Here is a 22,254-nt window from a genome sequence, read left to right as displayed (position 1 = left end):
TAGAGGTGCAGAATCATTTCCCTTAATAGAAGCATCTGGTTTTTACTTACATTGTAAATGCAGAGGAGCTAATGGCCTGTAGAAAAAATGCAGAATACTAATGGAGATGTAGCAGACAGAAACAAAGCGAGACATTAGGGTAGGGTAGGCATTTGTTTCTGATTGTTGATGATTTCCTTGTGCAGGTGGAATAACTGAATGGTTATTTATTCTCTTACAGCCAGATTCAGAGGTTGCTGAGGCTGGACGATGCTTAGATGTATTCTTTGAGAGCAAACTGAAGGAGATCTATCCAGATAGGCACTTTCCTTCAATGCAACAGGATGACTCTGATTCTGAAGAGGTGGAGAGCCAGAATAGCAAAATGCCCCCCCAAGATTTTCAGTGGCCATCGTATGGACAGGAGTGCATTCAGCCTAAAAGAAGACGGCGCCACGCTGTAAGATTGCAAAAACAAAAGCATTTGGTTGCTAAGTGGCCACCCTGCTAATTCTGTTTACAGCTACTGATGGGAAGTTTTGACAGTGCTGTGTGGGAAAACTGTCAAGCTTCTATCACAGAGATGTGATCAATTCTACAGTTTTATGTCAAGATCGTCTCAGTGGAATAAATTGTCAGTTGTGTATAAACGTGTGAGAGTGAACAAGTGAAGTCTCTCAGGCCACACAGTTATCTTCCTAGCAGAAAACTGTCAATTTTTAATTATTATTTTTTTTAAGACTAAGCTCTCTAGCTATTCATTGTTTGTTTCCTTTGTACACAGGAAAGTGAAAAAAATAAAAGAATGATGTTTCAGCCAGCTAACAGCCTTCCTCAGGTATGACCTCCTGAAGATACCAGATTAACTATGAGGAATCCAGCAGAATAACTGACAGAGTTAAGGTGTGTGGGAGGAAAGCTAAGCACTAGGGCTGTTAATTGAAACTCTCCTATCTGCTGACCATATGCCTTATTTCTACATCTTGTGGATAGATAACAGATCAAATGTGTTTCAATCTGTCAATATTCCATCTGTTACATCATGTATGTGTTTTGCAGTGTTTACACTGAAGTACTAATGTTTTGGTGATAGGTAATCATGATTAATAATAAAAGTAACATGCTAATAATATTTAACTTTGCAGTATGTTTTTATAGTCTGTTCAACATAGCATCTCTATTTTATAGAACACAGGTAACCATGTAAAAATCTTATAATGACAGTGAATTTTGGCCATGCTTTGTGATAAATACAATGTGTGGTCATAAGACATAATCCTGTTGTCTTATTTGATGATTTTTCTAGGAGCTTGACTCCTCAAGGCCCACGGGATACAGTCTAATGTGATTATCTGATTAGCTGTTTCTTTTGAAGCAGAGCATTTTCATTAAATCACTAAAGAGCTAGTACTAAAAGTGCTAATATTAAGGCTCATTGTGAGTTGTTTCTGAGTGCATACTGGATGCTGGGTTTGCAAGGAATGATTCTTCTGGTGTCTAATTCATGCTCTGTAAAGCAGTGTGGGATTTCTTGGGTCTCAAAGGCAACATTTTTATACAACCCAAGCGAGTTGGTTTTCTTTAAAGCAGATATTGGACTATGAATAGTCCAATAGTTAACTATGAAGCACCTAGGTAATTAAGAAGCAATTTACATGGTTATAGAAGTGCCTATAAAATAATATTATATATTCCAGATTTTCTCTTATTTCTGCTTATTTCTTGTAGTTGTGATTACTAGCAGTGCTAAAAGATAATGATAATGTGTGCATGTAGAAGTTGATACAGGATGAAAGGATGTCTAAGCTTTTGTTTTCCTAAGTTCCATGATGTATTGGCAAAACAACAGCAATGGCTGAAAGAGCAACTTTGGAGTTCACTTGAGCAAAGGCTAGCATGTAATTTTAAAGCCTGAAGGGTGGGATAGGTAACAAGACATGACACCTGATCAAAGTGATGGTTTGCAAGCTGCTTTCTACCTCTTCCAGAAGAAGGTGAGCCAGATCTTCACACGGCTGATGCTTTCTTGCCATGTATGTGAGGGGCATCTTCCTTGTTTGAGCTCTGCCCAGCAGTGTAAAGCTGGGCTGTTTTCTGGTTTTGAGAGAGAAGAGTTGTTGAAGATCTCATACCCAATTAAAGTTAATTTTAATTGGCTTCCTGTAAATAAAGATGATATTTTCAGCATAGTTTATATGGGCTATTTGGTCTGGTAACCATGTATGTTATTTTAGATTACACTTTAAAGTAAAAGTTTATATATGAAACAATAAGATGTGAATGTCATATTCTACTATCTCTGTGACTTAGTTTGCCATTAGCTTGGTAGTGAGCTGACATTTTCTTTTGTTTGAAAAAATAAATTTCTGTATATTATAAGACGACTGGAAAACTGTGAGACCAAGGGGGACACTTTATATTTTCTGTATGTTAATTTCTGTGTTTGCTTTCTGTCAAACTCATATTCTCAAAACAGTAGGTATCTTGGCATAAGGAAATGAGTGCAGGTTTGTAACTGAAGTAATCATGCTTATCTCTGCTACAGGTGTCAACTTCACTTTCAGCTGGCAATTAATTCCCTCACCAAAGTCCTATCTTTTAGCATTAATAGTACAAAAATGATATGCTGCATAGCCTTCAGCTAGGGGCAAAGGTAGAAATAGAAAAGACTAATTGCTTGTTCCTCTTTTGCTGGAAAAGTAGAGACAGGAACCTAATTCTGTTTCATAAATGCTGTAAATTTGTTAACTGTACTATTATTTTTGGAGAATGCCTGTTTTAATCAAATGTATCAAGGATATAGCATATCTTTATTAAAAATAGAAGCATAACAGTTTATGACCACATATAAGATATTCTTCGGGTAAGTTCTGGCAGGACACTATGGCCTGAGCACTCTTAAGGGTAACTTGTTTTTTTGTGATTACTTCTCTAAGACATAGCAACAGTTTTAAAAATATTCATAGTCTTTATGTCATGCTGGTAAGCAAAATAAAAACTGAATTCATTTTTTTTGACTTCACCTACTTTCAAACCCAAGTCTCTTGGGTAAGCAACTTCAGAAAGCACTGCATGTTGTAAGAATAACGTTATCCATTTCAGAGCTTGCCTTGAAATTGCTGGCTTGCTATGTTCCTGCTGCTAGGCACCACACCAGAAGGACATATAAATTCTTAGACTCTGTTGAAGTCAAATTACACACTGGTACTGGCACTAAGGGGTATGAAAGGAAGGATCTCCCTTCTAAAATCAGACAGCCTGTGCAGCCCAAACAAAGTGATAGGTTATGTAGTTACTTTTTCTTCTGTCATACAGCCTGTTTCACAAGTCAGAATGTGTAGGAAGGAGAGCAAGGAGGAATCCCTGAAGTATTCCACTGGAAGCACAGCTGAAGCAAATGTCAAGAAAACTGTGAAAACCCCCAGCAAATGCACTAGGCTTCTGGAAATGCAACCAAGGTCATAATTTTTCCTTTTATCTTTAGTAATGGGTTACATATAGAATGGGAAAATCCTCTTCATGCTTAAGCAGTTGGAATAGAGAATAACTGCACTTCAGTAAGAGGTCTGTTGAAGAAGAATTTACAAGCTATGCACTTGACTTTCATTCCCCTACACACAATTTCAAAGATATACTTCTAGTACCATTAGAGCAGAATGAATGACACTAGAGTTAATATAAACAGGTATTTAACAATTTAGTTTATCAAATGATTGCATGCTTATATATGTAACGTGCTTTGCTGAACAATAAAATACATGAAATGTATTTTTGCATATCAATCTGAAATTTTTGCTCTGACTACACCTGCTTTCAAGTAATATATAGATTATATAGTATCATTTATCACTTACCAGATAAGTTGTTGATAACTAGTGATGGCAAAGCAAAATGATTACAAAAGCTGTTATGCTAACACTAGAAATTAGCTTTCTATTTGTGCTGGAATTTTCGGTGCCAAGTAGGTATTCTGCCTTTTTGTTTTTCAATTAGTACATGTTAAAATCAAACACTCTATCAAAAAGTAGCAAAACAATGCTTGAAGTTTAAATTTATGTATATGTTAAATGGCCAGGAAACATAACGCTTACTACTGAGATGAAAAAACTATTTTAGTATATTTGATCAGAAGGAATCATAAAAGAAATGCTAAAATTGAACATGCTAGAAATTGAAGAATTATGGAATAACTTAAAAAAAATGTCAGTCAGATGTTCCAAGTGTTTTTCTGTCATAATTGGTTCCTCCCAGTTTGGTTTATTGTAGTATAAAACCAACAGCAGCACCATTCTAACCTGGAGGCCTACTGGCTTAAGGGATATGAAGTCTCTCTTTCAGTGGATGGGTTACAGCTGTGCTGCTCTAAAGACATAATTAAGACAAATTAAGAAATTAAGACAGACATCTCTTTTCAAATAGAGGTAACTTTTAAAAATAATATAAACAGGAAAAAGTAGATAAACTTTTGGGTGTGCAATTCTTTCAAGTGTGAAATACAGGCAGTAGACTTCAAAACTAAATACTAGCTGAGTTTCTCAAATTTAATAGGTATCAATGAGATAATAGCAATGAGAGCAAAAATAAAGATAGACGGTAGTTTTGAGCTGAGGAGGACGCACACCTTTTGAAGCTATCTTGTAGATCAGGAGTAAGAAATGAGAGGTGAGAAATAGTTTTGAGAATTTTGAGAAATCCTGTTCTTTACTGAATGTTCATGAACGTCCATTTTAGTGTGTAGTCATGTGTATTTTCAGGAGAACACTTAATAAACTGGATGAAGTTTATGTTGGAATATAGAACTAAAAGATGTCTTTGTTGTGAGAAGAGTTTTACCTGTGGTGAGAGTACTTCTGGTGGAGATGAGAAATTACAATATTCAAATCTGTTGTCAAATATTTAGCTCTCTTTGCTCCATTTTGGTTCCTGGTATCTGAATATGAGGTTCTTGAACTTCTTCCTGCACAGAATGTAATTTGTAATTTGGTTCCCTGTAAATTATATATCACAGTATATTTTTGCTGTAGAAAAGCCCATTTTAGATTAAGGAGATAGAATGACATGCAGGTGTTTTTCCCAGAGCAAATAGGGTGGGCAGCATCTGAAGGTCAGGGAGTGTTTTTACTGCTCTTGGAGAGTGCTTCAGATGGTTAACAGTTTTATGGAAGTAGCAATGCTGTGCTGTGGATTGGTAGTCTGTAAGTTACTATTTTTGATCCTGATTGTAATGCCCAGGACAATTATGTCAGTTCAGAAGTGTTCTAGAAGCAGTCAGATACTGAGACAATGATTATTAAATTTGCTGTGAACATCAGTGAGGGAATCCAGGTTTCCAGTACAGATGATAAAGATGTCACTTAGGTCTTTTAGGCATAACAGACGCTATGTTCCTACATGTTCCGTGCTGAGATAACATATCTGCCCTTTATTCCAACACTCCCTTAGCCGATGTTCTGTGGTGAGCATTGCTTGCCACACTAGAATGACTTTTTGACAATGTTTCTCATTAACATTCATGCATTCACTTTAAATTAATATATATATTATATATACTTATACACTGACGTTTGGGCAGCAATTGAAGCATACTTGAATATTTTTCCTTGTTTGCTTATCAGCCTGTTCTTCCTACTGATGAAGTTGCTAAGAGCAGGAGTAGTTCTTACATCTCTTATAAATTCAGTATTTGCTCATTATTCCATGATATCCTCTTCTGAGAAACTGTGTTGGTGCCATTTCATTTTTTACAGCAGACTTCATAGAGTATCTTGATGTGGTACAGATATTACAGATATGGGATGCACAGGGAATTTGCAAGATCCCTTATGGGAAATATACAGTGAAAACATGGTAAGATATTAAAACCAGATATACAGTTTGGAGCATACCTCTGAAAGAGGGTGAGATTTTTCTCCTGTGGATAGATGTTACAGATTTAGCTGGTTGCCACATTTTGTGGTCAGTCAGTGCCTGACCTGAAGTCACTGGCCTGAACTCCTCTCCTGGCTGAATAAACAAACACAGCATTCTAAGTGTTTCAAGTGCTGAATTACTTTTGTAGACACTCAAGGAGATTAACCTTTATTTTGGTCCCAGCAAATGTCAGCATAGAGCAAACATGAAAAAGCACCAAAACAAGCGCTGTCTTTAGGCATTGGAAGTAGAACAGGGTAAAGTGTTGTATTGGGAAAGTAGGGAAGTGGGGTAATGGGATATTTTATGTAGCAATTTCTGGATTGTACTGCATTTTGTAAGTTAATTCTATAAATAATCACACTTTTGCTATTTCTTACTGTTTTAATATTTCTTTCAGCAGCATTAAAACACTTCAAGCCAAGCAGTTTATGCACATGTTGTGTATTCTGTGGTGTAACACTTCTGAATTTACAGATCACTGAGCCAAGCTAAGCAGTTCTCTCCTGCAGCTGAACAGCAAATGGAAAACACCCTTAATCTCTAATGATGAAAATATTAATATGATGAAACAATAGCTATAGAACCAGCAGACAATGCAGAAGTGTTCTGTAAATCACAGAAGTTAAACAAATAACTTAGAGGATATTTTATTCTACTGCATATAAGAAAGAAACAATATAGAGCTTAGATAAAATGAAAATCAATTCAAAATTCACCCTAACTTCCTACTCAAACTCTGTGCTGCATCTTATACATAATTGTAAATACCTCAGGCACCTGCAGTATATTAACACATTCAGGTGGGATTCAGTTTATGATAAATAACATTTAAAAATTCAGTGCTTTAAGTAAACACTGGGAACTCCTCTGTTTCTTTTCCCTTGTGGTCTCTGAAGGCTTTAGAAACATTTATAAACTGGCTCCCTTCCATCCATGTTTGTGATGTACTTATAAATATGTCCCATTTGTAGCAGTGAAAAACAGCATGATAGGCTAACAGAATAAGTGAGTGGTAAAGATGCAAATCGAATATAGCTCTCAGACCTCATTGCAGGATTACCATCTAGCAGTGTTACATGAAAGAACTGTGGAACATTTCAGGTTTAAGACCCAAGGCGAAAACCATTCCTTATGGACAAGGGTATTCGGCTCTTAGCATTTCCAGGCCTGGAGGGGTACTGAGAATCATGCAACCCTTTTCTTACCTACATGGAGGTTTCACCCAGTGAAAAGAATGGGGCAGTGCTCAATCCACTGCTGCAAACCTACCACTGTCTTACAGCACACAGTCACATTGGCCTGGGTGATATGGGTACTATAACTGTCATCTCTGGCCGGGTGATGTTATCTCAGAGTTATTACAAACAGGATGGATTTTCTCCAGAGAATGAACCTCATAAAGGCTTACCAGAAGTAATATTCCGTACCATTCAAGAAAAATGAAAGTCTTTATCTTCTTTTCTGATCTTAGAAATACCACAAAAACCTCTGCAGTGCCAGTGTTACTTGTTGGCATGAGTCTGCTGGAGAAGGAAGTAACAGCAATGATCTTTCAAGGTGACAGCCTCACCACTTGTTTGTAGCTCTTGCATCATGTTTAAAGCTCTTCCCAGTCTGCTACTGCTGGGGTGTGTTGCATCATGCCAGCCTGAGCTCCGCGCAGTGGGGCCAGTAATCCCTGGGATACATTCAGCACCTGAGCTCCCTCCAGCACACCCTTCATCCACTCCCTGGATGACTAATACAGCAGGGGGTATTTAATAGAACGAGAATATAATTTTTGTCCTTTCACTGGTCCTAATCAGAAGTTACTGTAAATATGAGTATGTTTATATCAACAGAACAAAACCTTCTACTCCTCTGGCTAGAGAGCAGGAAGATATCTGAAGAATTAGTCTGATTCTGCATTTATTGCATTCTGTTGCTTCCATATAATGTACGTTCACTTTACAAATAAATTTACATTGATCACATCACCTCTTCACAGCTGTCAGTCCTGTAACACCCTTCTTATTTTGAGTTACATTCTCCATCATTATTAATTCAGTAGTCTGTAATTAAATGATTGGCTGATCAAATTGTTCCCTCCAGAGTACCTGTGTAAATGCATTGAAGACTGATTGATTTAACTGAGGTCAGTCACTCAGCGATAGTTTAGTCTTCAAACTCACTGTTATGAAAGATGAGAAACAGAGAGGAACATATCTCAGGAGGGAAAGACTCTCTGAGCTGGGGGCAGGAAGACTGCATCTTTTAACCTTGGATATTTTTTCTTTTAATTCCCATGAAGCAGAATGATTCTGAAACCAGAGACCCAAGACCACACAGACTGTTGTGTTTTATTACTTTACAGTGTCAAAACTGCAGTTCAGATTTAAAAATACATCATGGTAATTAGCTGGTTTGCATTCTGTCACCATGTGAGAACAAAAGGAAAATTTGAGTGTGGGGGTGTAAAGGTGAGTAAACACAGAAGGGGATACTGTGGGAGTGGTGTTGCATTATTCTTATTTATTTATTTCATTGTATTTGTTTTTGTCAGAGAAGTTGAGTGTCCCTTCTGTTTTCATAAGATCTGCTTCCACATCTCATATGCAAAGATTAAGAGGCTTACACAGATGTAAACTGTTGGGGGGAGATGAAGGTTTTCATGAAGGTTGTTGTTGGGTATGTTTGTTTGTCTCTTTTTTTTAAATATTCATTGGTTATCTGTTTGCAACCAAATGAGTGTTTTCTCAGGTTCCTCAAAAGCATTTAGCTAGCGGTCACTTCCAGAGGTGGCAGCACAGGCTGGATGGATCAGTAGACTCGTATGATGCAACAAACTACGTTTTTTTCATTAATCCCTTTGGACCAAGAGACACAGTGAGGCTACCTATTCCTCTCCGGTAAGGGAAGATTCACCCCCCTGTGGTAAAGTGATGTACAGATCTGGTACGTAGGCTGCTAGGTTGACTATCAGATATCAGAGCTGGTGCTTCCAAAACAAGGCAGTTGGCTCCCTCTGCTGATTTGCTACGTGATTATAGCTGTCTTAAGCAACAGGCGCTTTTCCTTTCGGTCCCAGAAGTTCCAGTATCGTTATTCCTTGTGTTTTTGATGTGGTTTCTTTCCCTGTGAAGTAGCTACCAAACTGTATGGTCCCCTCTAGCTTAAAAGCTGTACAGACCTTTACAAAGATTAATATACGTATTTATAGCAGAGAATCAAACTGTAATGTGGCAGCTGAGTATTCTAGGTAAGAACTACATAAAACCATAATTACACCCATCTGTTTCCCTTAAGTATCCTGTAGAAAACAGTTAGTGCTTATATATCTTTTGATAGCTCTCTCTCAATTTGGTACTTTGGGGAAAGAGGAAAATGAATTTTCACCTTTATTTTCTTCTAGAAAAAGATAGTGCTTAAATTCAAATATATGTGAGAACAAAGCTGAAAGTGTTTGTTAAATGAGCTTTATTTGTATATTGATAGTGTCAAAACATAGTAGAGTTTTCCAAAATTCTAACACTTATGCACTGAAAACAGAAAGAACAGACACAGTTTTAATGAAGCTGTGGCTATATAAATAGACATTAACAATAAATAAACACACAATATTTCTTAAAAATGCACAGAATTGCATCAAAGCTATTGGATATAAAACCAGCTTTCTAAATAACTGTAAACTGCATTGAGAAGATACACAAATAAGCCTTACTATTATGGCTGTTATGTGATCATTTATCTAGATTCACAACTGGGGTAAATCTGTGAAATGTGGGGCTTCAGTGAAGGACTTTGAAAGGCCATTTTCCAATGTGGCAGGACCGATGCAATGACTCTGACGTGTGTCTATAGCCCAAAAAGGAACTGATGTGAGACACTGTGAAAAAGGAAACTGGACTAAGGGAAATTGTCTACTTGTTTTTGTTTGTTTGTTTTACCACATATTGATAACCATTTTAGGCATGTTAGTGTTAGGATAGATTATATTGCACACTTTTGAAAAGGGCAGCTTGTAATAATTTGACAATCTGGGCACAACCAAGTTACTTAAACCTAAGCTCCTAGTGTCTTTTGAAGTGTCCTCATGTATAGTATCACTTGGAAGTTACTGTGAAGTCTGAGTGATTTTTTTGAACACATTTGAAGGTACCTGAGACTTTCAACAGAAAAATGAAGGTAACATGCTCTGTCTCTCCTACAGATACCTGCATTTGTCTTTCATATACGTATCTTTTGTGTCATGTACCTACATGCACCTTTCTCATTGCACAATGATGAAAATTGCTGAGCATACACTCCAGCTGTGTGTTGACCATCAGTACTAGGCAGTATGGTCACTTCATCTGGGATCTTTCGGATTTGTGCAGTTTCCTAGAAAGCATCATATTAAACTCACAATTCCACCTGCAGTTGCCACTGGCTGTTGCCCTGTGTGTTCAAGTGAGTGATGTCTACCAGCTGTCACTTGGCAGGCTGCTGCAGGTTACATGGCACCAGTAGATGGAGCTAAAGGATCCCGATCACTAAAGAGACGGTAAAATTGATATAGAAGGTGCAGGCCAAAATTTTGCCTTTTTCATGTGCTGCTAATGTTTGCCCTCTGCTATGCCATTTTTATTTTTCCTCCTGAATTAGCGTGCATGGAGAAATTAATATAAGTGGAGCACGTTATAAGATCTGAGAAATCAGGTTGTCTAAAAAAAATTAGATGAGCGTTGCTGTGTGCCTCTGTCCAAATGATGCTTCCTGAATTTCACCCGTTGTCAGTGACACTGCAGCTCTAAATGTCACGTTGTCACTGTTATGGCAATTAGTTAAAGGTACCAGTGCTTTTTAAGCTTGTTAGGCTCTCTGCTGCGAAAGATGTAAAATTCCTGCATATCCGTAAATGGGCTCTTATTAGAAACATGCTACTGTAAGATAAACTGCATCATTTTAAATCTCTTGTAATTGTTTCCTCTGGTGCTGCTAATGATAGGGGAGACTGGTGTTACTTTATCTACTGCATATGTAATGCCATACCTGTCTGAGACAAAAATAACATTCTGCAGGCCCTAAGGAGACAAGCAGATATATTCACACACTGCGAGATAAATATTTAGATAAATAGAAATGATATCTGAAGCTATATCTAAAGCATTCCCATGGACTTTCCTTTAGTACATGCTTAGCTGTGCTTTGAACAGAATCCAGTTAAGTAGCACAGAGGAGTGAGAGCTTTCAAAAATTCCCTTCAGATAAAGACATTTATATGTCTCATGTCAAACATAATTTGACCTCAGGGGTTGCAACCTAGTCCTTAATAGGCATTTCTCACCCTTGAAAAAACAGCTGGCATTTGAAACAATGCCTTCTTTTGAGAACTTTGGCTTACTGTTATGGCATGAAGGTCAAGATTGTGTTGTACTCACTAAGAGGAGCACAGCAGCTTTCACAGTGATTCCTCACTTCTTATGTGGCTCTCCCTTGTATTTAACATTTCAAACTAAAAAGATGAAATGCAGCATGAAAAAGTGTTGTTTTCTGTGTGAGGCTTTGATTTATTTTATCTTTTATCCTTGTTGTCATATTACGGGAATATTGAATGCTTAATCTCATTTTAACTGATGCCTGTATGTGACAGGCATCAGTTGGTCAGACCAACTTGTGTTGGTCTTGAGTTTCCTGGCACGGTACATAGACAATTTCAACTTGAACCTTTCAATGGAAGGAACGCTGACAATTTGGTGTGTCTCTTCTGTACAGGCTACCAAATGAAAAACAAACAAACAAACAATAAATGATGGACCCGTATGAGACTGTGATCAAGCCAGGCCAGCTCAACCCAGACACAATGAAGGCAAATTACAGCACAGGCAGGCTGGGAGCAACCACCAGAAGAGCTGGAAAAGGTTGTATTAAAACCTCTCAGATCTGAATAGAGGGATTACTCCTGGTTATAAAAAGAGTCCACACATTATAAGTGTGCAATTACTTCAGAAGAGCAATTCTGCTCTAATTGACCCAAAAAGGCAGTTAGCCACTCAGGCAGCTGGCTGGGGACAATGGGGCTGAAAAGAAAAGAAAAAAGAAAACAGCCCTGCATAAGATTAGATTACGTTTTTTTATCACCCACATTAAAAAAAAACCTCCTGCCTTTACTCCAGGTGACTGCTGGGTGGCTGTTTGAGTTGTTCTTGACTTGCTTTCCTGGGGGTGGTGCAGCATGCCAGAAATAATGCGATTATTTGGCAACTGTGGATCAGAACATAAATCTACAATGCAGGTATCTTAGAAGAGTCAGAGTTGCTCTTGATTCACAATCCACAGGTGTCAAACGGGCAATTTTTCTTCTGTAGCTGATTTTACGTATGACCTCTTCTACTGGAAGTAGACTGTCACAGACATACCTAAGTCTCTCTCACTTTAGGCTCCACTTGTTGTGATGTGTTTTTTCTAAGACTGAAACTGAAATCAGCTGGATAGGATGCCTGAAAGAATGAATATGATGGTTTAAGTAACTGGGGTCTTCCCAAGCTCTTAGGCTTGTCAGATATTGAGGAATTTAAATATATTATCTTAAAAAAATGAATGTATTTAAACTATTTCTTTGTTTGTTTTGTTTTGTCTGGAAGGCCTTGTTTTTGATTAAATAAGCCCTTGAGAAAGGTCTATAAGTATTTGTACCCTTTGTCATAGCTAGCAATTTAAATAGAAAGAGAACTGGAGGTACTGTGCCCAAGTTTTAGAGCAAGGTTGTAACTGGGTATTCCATGTTGAGGCTCACTACATGAAAGGAAAACTTCAGCACCCTGAAGAAAGGATAGCACAAGTGCTCCAATTTTGGTGGGAATGTCCTGAAATTGTACCCAAAGGCTTTCTTCCTAAGTTATTAGAGGAGCCAACTTCACTTGTTTTCAGATTATTGCAGGGCTGTCTGACAAACACATACCCATGTCTTTATGTCTAGGAACTGAGTAATTTTTATTCAGGATAAAAATAATGATTATACACGCATAATAAGGAATGTTTATTACTTTCTGTGGAGTAACTGATTCATATATTATGTTAGTCCTTAAGACCTCATTTACTAAATGGGGGGATATTTGAGGTCTAGTATCAAACTTTCAAAGCAGCCTATCTATTTGAATAATATTGATTTCAGAGGCCTATTTAATACAGTGATAGCAACAGTTGTGGAGAACGTTCTCAAGCTTGGCTTTTAATTTTCTCCTCTGACTTTTTACTGAAGTCAGGAGGACTTGATACTTATTTCCGTGGGAAGCGTCAGACTTTTTTAAAAGTACCAAGGAGAAAAAGGCATTTGAGAAGTCCTCCTTGATTCCATTATATTTGATTTATAATTCAGCTACCTTTTAATATTATACATCTGCTTAAGTCCCTTTCTGCCCTAGCTATTTAGCATTCTACTTGCCCTGTCCCTTTATTTTTTCCAGTGTTAGGCTGTGACATTCAAGCTTTCAAACAGCGTACTGCCTGTGCTGAGAGACCCTCACTGAAACCCTTGTGTTACACACTGCTTAGCAATGCAGGAAATTGTTTTATTTCTCCAGAAACCTTATTATACCTTGTTTGTTTGCTTGCGTTGTGAAATGCAAGCAGGGGCACATTCTAACTTGCTGGGTCAACATGGATCCTCATCATGTACTACAACAGGAGAGACTGCTGAGGAAAGCTGCTACCACTCAGCATGAGCTAGGACTCCTCATCATTGTACTTTAGGTAGATTGTAGTAACCTCATATATGTATTTCATAATGTATAACAAACAAAGTAAAAGTGCTTTTAAAAAACAAAATCTTTTGCCTTTGTTTTTTACTGGAAAATCAAAGGCATTTCAATCAGGTACTTCAGACATACATGTATGTATCCACTAAAGTTAATTAATTAATTAATTAATTAATTTCTTCCCGAGGAGTATATTATTGGGAAACTCAGAAAAGGAAATAAATTGTGTTACTGCTTGGATGTAGCTTTTAATACTCTAATTCCCACAGGTGCTGCCTCCTGAGCTGAGAGCTACCTGCAGGCATAGGTGTTGTGCACCCACTGGCTTTATCGGCTCTTCAACTGTTAGTAACTTTGCAGAAACAAGTGTAATTGGTTGAAATGAGATTACATGTGATGTTCTTAACAACATGTTATCATTTAAGAATAGTTCTTTATATATATTAGAAATACCAATATTTGAGAACATTCTATTTTTCCTAAGATAAGCCTATCTGAGTCAGAATTCATATTATGCCAGCAATTAAGCTATTTGCTACAGGCAGGCCAGGCAGTAACTCTTAGAATTCAACTTCTTCCACAGAATTTCATGAACAGACAAGAATTTATGACTCTAAAACCCTCAGCCTGGATCTACCAGTCAGACGGAGCACATAGCTACCAAAGACCAACTGGAGATCACAGTGACAGTTACCTGGAACACGAGCTGCCCGCAGCAGGTGAGTGCCTCTTCACAGCAAGCCCATCCGAGATGCAGATGGGATTACTGGCCTGGGATGGCTGGCTCTGAGGTGCGGGGTGGTCGTGGGGGGCCGGGACAGCTTGTTAGTGAGGTGAGGAGGACATGGGTCCCGTGGGCATTCAGTGGGGCAGCCACTGCATCGCTTCTGCCATGCAGGCACTACAGGCCCCACCATTTTGTGCTGCTCTGCCATTTTGTTCCCTGTGCATGGGCAGGCAGCCGAGTGAAGGCTGGGGCAGCCCTGTTGCCTCGCTGAGGGCACTGAAGTTTTTCCTAGCTGAATCTTTCCTTAAATAACTTAAGGGAGAAAGCGTTTTAGTCCTTTGTGCCTAGGGAAGATTTCCTTGCATTGCGCATGCAGATGCTCACCAGTGCATGCATCAGCAAAACCACGCAGGCTGCCGAGTGTACGTGTGAAAATTCATAGCTCTGTGGCTTCCACCTGCTAGTGGGGAAGCACAGGCGTGCACAGACTTCCCTGGTGCTGCTGGAACCACAATCCACGGCTGCTGTGGTCCAGTCGGAGGGAGAGATGTTAGGCTGAAGAAGAGGGAAAAGCATACAAGCCTTTCCCTCTGAGGGAGAAACAGAGGAGCCTTGGTTCTGCTGCTGGCACGCTGGGAGAGGCTGCATGGGGCCATGCTGTGCTTTCCCTCCATGCCTGTGTGGCGAGGCAGCCTCCTCAGAGGGGCTTTGGCCCCTTGGGCTCACAGAGCAAGCACACGCAGCTTGTAGCTCCCCTTGTTGTGCAGGAGTTTGTTCATTTTTTCACAACGCTGAGTTTATTTACATGTCAAATCCAATCTGTACGTGTAGCAGAATTTATTTTAAAAGAGTTGAATATTACAAAGGTCATTTATTTTAAAATGAGTAAATTTTCACAGTCTAGATTTTTCTGACATAGCAGCCAGAGACTGGTATTTTTTTCCATATTTAACAGTATGTCTGTTTTCATTACAAACTGAATTTGCCATAAATTACATGGTTTAATTTTGATATTAAAACTATTCTTAGGTTGCGATAATTGTTAACTTCCTCTGTTTGCCCACAGTATTCCAGTTTATCCAGAGATTAGGGAAAAAATCATTTAAGAGTTATTCTACTGAAATAGAGTTTGTTGGTGATACTAAATGCCAGTTTACTAAATCAAGCCATAAATACGTCCTTCAGCTTCACTGCTACTTTTTTTCCTCTTTCCCAATAGCATGGTCATGTCCTTGTTATATCTCAATACAAACATTCAAATTCTTTGATCATATCTACTTCAAAATTGTTTAGACCCTTATCCTATGACCTATTCTTTACATAGAAGTTGTCTTTTATATTATTCTATATATACTATATATATTATATTATAATAATATAATATATTATAATAATATAATATATATTATAATAATATAATATATAATATAAATAGTATATATTCTATATACTATTTATATTATATATTATATTATTAGGGGTTAGCCATTGGATGTAATTTTTCAGAGCTCTGATACTATTCATAGCAACACAATTTTGTAAAAAGCAACAATAACAACAACAACAACCCTACTGAAGAACACATTCATTTCTGTAATGATGTCACACAAAAGACATACAGTGAGCAGGTAAGGTTGTATTTGGCTGTTTTCCAACATTATTACCAGAGACGTGGAGGATATGGGGATTTGTGTTGGTGTGGCAGTGATTCTAAACATCCATCTGCCACCCCTAGCCCCTAGAAGCCATTAATTTATTTCATGTTGGGTCAGATGTAGAAGTTGCAGAGGGTGTTCAACACATTTGGTGGTTTGAAAAGAACTAGGTAAAATGAAGTATAATTATTAGATGTAGATAGAATTAGAGTAAAAAGCTTTTAACTGCTTTCCAGGAGGACTCACAAGCTCAGACTTGCCTGATCTATTTCTACCCAAGTCTCTTCACAGTCTTTTTCTGATTCATTTGGGAAGCTTCCTTATCGGTGCATTGCTCAGTACGGGGTATGCCATCTGCATATTATTGTAAATTAGAAGATTCATCCATCTACTATCTTAGATGAGTACGGCTTTCCTGCAGGAATTTGTTAAATTGTATAAATTTAATTCTCATATCCCTTCTGGAATATTGAACAAAACTCATTTTATGACTGCAGGGTTTTAAAGCAGAAGGGGCAGTAAACTAATATAATTAATCATTGTGTCATTGCTACAGAATAATGGACTAATTCTCTTCCTAATTTCCAGTTACTTATCATTTCAAATCTCACAGGGAAAGCAACACAGTATAGAAGCAACAAGGAACAGCCAATTAAATAAAGTGTTTTGTTTCATCATCTTAAGCAGGTGCTGCAGAACTAGGGAAGCTCTGTTTGTGATTTATTAGTTACATTTATTCTTTGAGTTTTCAAATGCAGTTAAGTATTTCATTGTACCGTTTTGCATGGAAAAAATAATGTATTTCTCCATATTGATATGTATTTTATTTATTGAACTTGCCTTTAAAAAAAATATGTATACAGAATAATTGGCTTGAGCTAAAATGAACAAAACAAACCATCTAAAGTTCTTTTCAGCTGACAGAACTTTTCTTTTTAAAGTCAGCTGTGAAGAAATCAAAAACTCCTTCAATTACAGTTCAGTTTTAATGCAACAAACCATCCTAACTCAGGCCACTTAAATTAAATACTTATGTTTTACTTGCAAGACTTCTTTGCATCTTTACTTCTCCACAGATTTCAACTTTGCCAATAGAGGTTGGTGACTGTGTTCTTACATACATTTTACACCTAACTAGTACCCATCTCTCATTTTGGAGCAAAACTGTAGGCTCTCCTAATTCTGGGTGGTTGGCTTTGCAAGTTCAAGTTTAGATTGGAACAGTAAAGATGACCAACTTATCTTTCCTACTGGGATTGAATTCTGGATACTTGCAGAGAGATTCAGCCTTCTTCTGCTAGAATTAAGGGGAGAATATTAAGAGGATAAAAGAGAGTGAAAGGAATGAAGCAGTAGGCAAATTTGTTTAGAGATAGCTAAGGAAGAAGCTGAAAAAAAAATAACTGGAAAGACTGGAACCTGTGGGGCTATAGCTGAGTGCAGAACGAGATAAAGTAAAGGCAGGGTGAGAATGCAGCAGGGTGCTCGATGGGAACAGAGGGGTGTTGTTGGACACACCAGATCAGGCTCCATGGGATAGGGACAGTGTGACGAGGGGAGGGCTAGTGGTATCTTGACAGGATGGAGCTCCTCTTGCACAGAACTTAGAGAGTTCTGTGTCATTTCTAGCTGCAAGTTGGAAAGCATTTAACAGCTGAGCTTTCAACTAAAAATTCTCATTAAGGTGAGGACCAGTAACGATCTGAAAGGTTAGAAGAAAACCAGTAAACCGGCTGGCATTTTTCCCCACTGGTTTTCTTCGAAGTGTGGTTAATGGAGCTGAACCTAGAGGAGGTACTGACTTGAATGATTATTCTTTTTCTTGAACAAGCGTTCAGTATGAGTTGTTACTTCAAAGTTTTGTTAAACTGTAGCAACTTCAGACACTTCTGAACCCAAATTAGAACCTAAAAGGATAATTAGCATGTTTGACTGTATTGAAATGTTATAGTTTTAGTATCAGTTTTGGGCAGTACTGCTGTCTGCATTCTCCAGGTCAATCCCACTGCACATTTATCCTGCCCAGAGTCTTTCCAGCCTCCTGTTTTGAATCAGGCAGTGCTACAGGTTGTAGAGGACCTTTCAGTGGTATGCTGGAGAAAATCAGCAGGGTTTAGACTGCTTGAGTGGCATTGATCAAAGTTGTCTTTTTTTGGGATTTCTCAGGTAGTGCTTATGTCCTTGTGAGGAACTTCCTAAAAGGTACAGAGGAATGACCTGCTTGTCTGTCAGAGGCAAGGGAGAAAGTTTCTGCATGGTCTGTTATGCTGGTAAGGCAGCTGTCCTCTGTCCCTCACTGTCAGAGGAGCACTGCTGTGACAAGCCATTCAGGAAAAAAACAACAACAACAACAAAACAACAAAGTAATGGGGATTGTGCAGGTTTTCATCTGGAACCGGCTTCAGGCATTTGAAATGTTTTAGTGAAAATGCTGGGAAATTCATATAGAAATTACCATGCAACAGTCAGTTCGTGCCGGTTATGTTGTTAGTAAAATGAAATGCTGTACAAGCAAGCTTTTTGAGTTTGATTTTTATTTCACTCTGTCTGGAGAACATGGTGTCAAGTGCCCATTTTTTGTTTTAAGAATAGCCTTGAAGACTTGATTGCTCTTTGATCCTAATGTTGTGTTGAAGGTAGTTCAAAGTTATAAGGAGTTATGTATGCTGTATCTTAATGAAATGCTTGTCTGAAATTGTACTGATAGCCTGCTGTGAAAAAATCAATTTGCCATCAGCAAACTGAATGTACTTGATGCTCAATTTAGTTCACCCAAGTATTTCATGTTCTTTCCCTATAGTAAAACAAAAGGGTCCTGAGAATTAATTACAGCACTAGCATCTGCTCATGGCAGCTTTGCTGATAGACTTTGTAGAATAAGATAGTTAAGGAGTGAGTGAGATGGAGTGTAAAGTTTTTACCAGCACCATTCCTTATGCAGATATCTTTTAAATGACAGGCCTCTTTTGTGATTACTGTACGTGTTTTTTACTTCTTGCACTAGATTACCCAGTCATGTATAAAACCAGAAAATACCAATCACTTCAAAATAATTGGTTATGCTTTTTTTTTTTTTTTTTTTTTTTTTTTTTTGTGGTGCTTATTTCTATAACTATTTTTGGCTGCACGTTAGAGTGTTGGTTATCCAAATACTGCTAACATTTCTTCTTAAAAATAAATGCCAATATTTTTATTTTTTTTTTTTTGGGGGGGGGGGAGGGGAGGAGAGGGTCAACAGACGAATGAGAAGTTTGCTGAAATGACAGGTTTGTGAGATTCCTGATGTTGAATCTTGTATTAGAGTAATTCCAGCCTGCTGTGCCAAGTACACCGTGGAACAACCTTGAGTGCTGGACAAGCATATTTTTGTGTTGTGCAAAATCTCCTCTGACAGTTTTGTCTTTCTTAGCAATAGAAATGTTACTTTGCTAACATGCCACTCTAAACTGAGGTTTTATTGGCATCAAACGTAGATGCAAGATGCAGCAAAAGCCCACAAAATATTGGTAATTTTGTCTTTGATATTCTGTAATTTCACATCTTAATGCGTATTCAGGTAAATAATTCTCTACTCGAAGTAGAAGTAGAAATTGTGTCCTGTTTTTGCTGAAAGATCACAACGTATAAATTACCTTTCTTGGGATGCCTGAGAAAGCATAATCTCCCAAACCCAAGAGATACTTGTTATTCTTAAATTCTCTATGATTTCTGTCATGTTGGATTTGAAAGGCGTTCATCCATATCACTAGTTTGGAAGGGATCTTCTTAGATTTCTGTGGGAGTGTGCCTCAAATTTGGCCTTGACATGAATGATCGCGATACCAGTCATGGTAATAGGCTTATTTTTTGCTTGCACTGGAAAACAATTTCAGTTCATATAACAAAAAAGATTGATGAAGAGAGAGCAGGTCCATTGTCTTCAATAACTTGTTACTTGAAAAAGGAAAATGATGACCGTGACTACTGAGAATTCCTGATGTTTTTAGTATTTGTTTCATATTTTCTGACAAGCTATAAGCACAAATGGAAAAATGTCAGTTGGCATTCACCTGTATGAATGCGTAATATATACTTGATGACTTCAGAAAATTGGCTGGTGGTCCATTATTTGCTTGTACATGTTGAATGATAAGTCATTATCCAAAGACATACAATCCAAACTCTCATTAGATAAAGCTTTTTCTTCTTGAAGACACTTGAATATTCTTTATTATACCATTTGTTAATTTTATGCTTTTCTCTATATATACAACATTATCTTCAATGCTTCAGCTTTTATATTGAATGCAATTCTTAATTTTATGTCCATTAGGTTGCCGTATTCCAATACTTTTAACTATTAAACTTAAAAAAAAAAAAAAAAAATAATAATACATCTGACTAGTGCCAGCCAGTCCTTCAACAGTGATAGTTAATACTGAAGTGAAAAGGAAAATATCTAAATTATTTATTTCATAAATTAATACTCTTATAAAATTGTAGTAGCATAGTGTGACACTTAATGTCCACAGCTGTATACCTTATTTTATCAACTAAAATTTTAACTAAATGAGGATTGAAAGAAAGGGTCTTCATTTCATCTTGGTCAGCTGAGAAGTATTTCTGTTTTCTGTGCGTGCTTTACTAGAACATCACGTGGCATAGAATCTATAACTATGCATTTATGACACTTTTTGAAGGAATGTGTTCATTGATACTCTTCCAGAGCAAACACATCCTCTAAATAATACCTATTTTGGTAAATACTTTGAATGATTCTTGAGTAAGTCTAGAGAAACACTTGAAAAGAAAAGATGGTCTGAGTGAAACAAAAGCACTACTAAACTATCAGTAGCCCTGGCAGTAAAGGAGCAGTATATCTGTATCTCATAACTGGGCTGCACAACCCCATCCTTTTCTGTTTGTCAAAAACACACTGCAATTGTGTAAACAAGGAGGGAATAAACTGGCTTAAAACCTTTTCCTAAAAACTGGATTAATCATGTTCTTCAACCTCAAATCTGAGAGCGTTTGCTCATCGTATGGGGAAGTATTAGTGAAATTAGTAGATTATTGAAATCATTGTGCTCTCCCCATTACCCCCCAGTTTGAACATATTTAATTGGTGAATATCATAAATACACAGTTTATGATGGAACAAAGGTATTTTTGTTATTTAAGCTTCTTAAGCATTTAACATGTATGGACTGTTGTATGTTGTTAGTCAAAATAGTCAATCTATTTTGAACAGAAAATTCTGTTGTCCTTCAGAAAACAGTTTCTTATATATTATTGTTTTATGAAAATAGCTTAATATTATGAAATGTTTACTACCTTACTTTTTCTTACAGAAGTAGTTTCTATCTATGTTGTGTACATGTGGAAAGAGTAGGCTGAACATGGAAAAAGTTTTTATAGTCTGTTATTAATTTTATTTTATCATCATTTTGGATCTACTGAGGAAAAAAACATAATTAGGAAAAAAGTCTCATATTTCTGTGTAAAAAATATTTATTAAAATTGCTGGTAGGAATGTGATTCCTTTAGATATGGTGATAGTAGATAGGGACTCAGGTGAATTGAAAAGTAGTGGGTTTTATGGTTCTTGAATATAAGTCACAGCAGGATATGTGATTTATATGTTGTTTAACAGTATTGAGAGGAGGGGAAATAGATGCACCATGTTTTTATTATTCTGAATTTTTATGGCACATGATAATTGTTACCTTGAAAATGGTCAGGATATGTTTTGCATAAGCTGTAGACACTGGAAACTACTTTTTTGTGCGTGTTAGGTTTAGTCTAGGAGGCGTGTAAAAATCTTGTGGTTTTCATTCCTTGTATTTATGTGGGAAGGAATTGCCAGAAAGAAGTACTTATTGGAGTACTTCAACAGAAAAGAAATGGAAACTTCTGTGCTTTGAATTTCATAACAAAGGCAATCAATTTAGTATGTCTTTCTTTGGTGTGGGAAAGTCATTCCTGATAGTTTTATATTTTGTACATTTGGGGAGAAAAACTGTAAGTTTTGTACTCATTTACTTAATTTCTCTAAATGTTGAAATGTTTTCATCTGGAGAAGCAGCATATGATCAGCAATAGCTAAACTGCTGCTCTTATGCATTAATACTCTGAAGAATATCGAGGAGCTCCAAGAGCAATAGGATCCCCATCACCAACAAGAAGAGACACCTGCTCCCAGAAGCTCTCAACGAAATACCAAAAGGGTATACATAAAGGGTATTGAAACAGCGTATAGCTGTGATTACTGTAATTTGGTTATATA

The 22,254-nt window shown here is 37.3% G+C and overlaps 1 protein-coding gene across 5 annotated transcripts in view; it reads left to right on the top strand.

The window, feature by feature from the left end:
• TRIM66 (tripartite motif containing 66) overlaps positions 1 to 1,261 on the top strand; it is a 44,594-nt gene extending 43,333 nt beyond the window's left edge. For all 5 annotated transcript variants that reach the window (XM_082762510.1, XM_082762511.1, XM_082762512.1 and 2 more), the window contains one exon: positions 221 to 1,261. In XM_082762510.1, coding sequence (XP_082618636.1) covers positions 221 to 490 — 270 coding nt within the window. In that variant the 3' untranslated portion in view covers positions 491 to 1,261. The remainder of the gene's footprint in view (positions 1 to 220) is intronic.
• Positions 1,262 to 22,254: the final 20,993 nt, after the last annotated feature.

The sequence above is a fragment of the Aythya marila genome, assembly GCF_965140915.1.
Source record: "Aythya marila genome assembly, chromosome: 5".
In the NCBI taxonomy this organism is placed as follows: domain Eukaryota; kingdom Metazoa; phylum Chordata; class Aves; order Anseriformes; family Anatidae; genus Aythya; species Aythya marila.
This window is presented reverse-complemented; position numbering and strand designations above follow the sequence as displayed.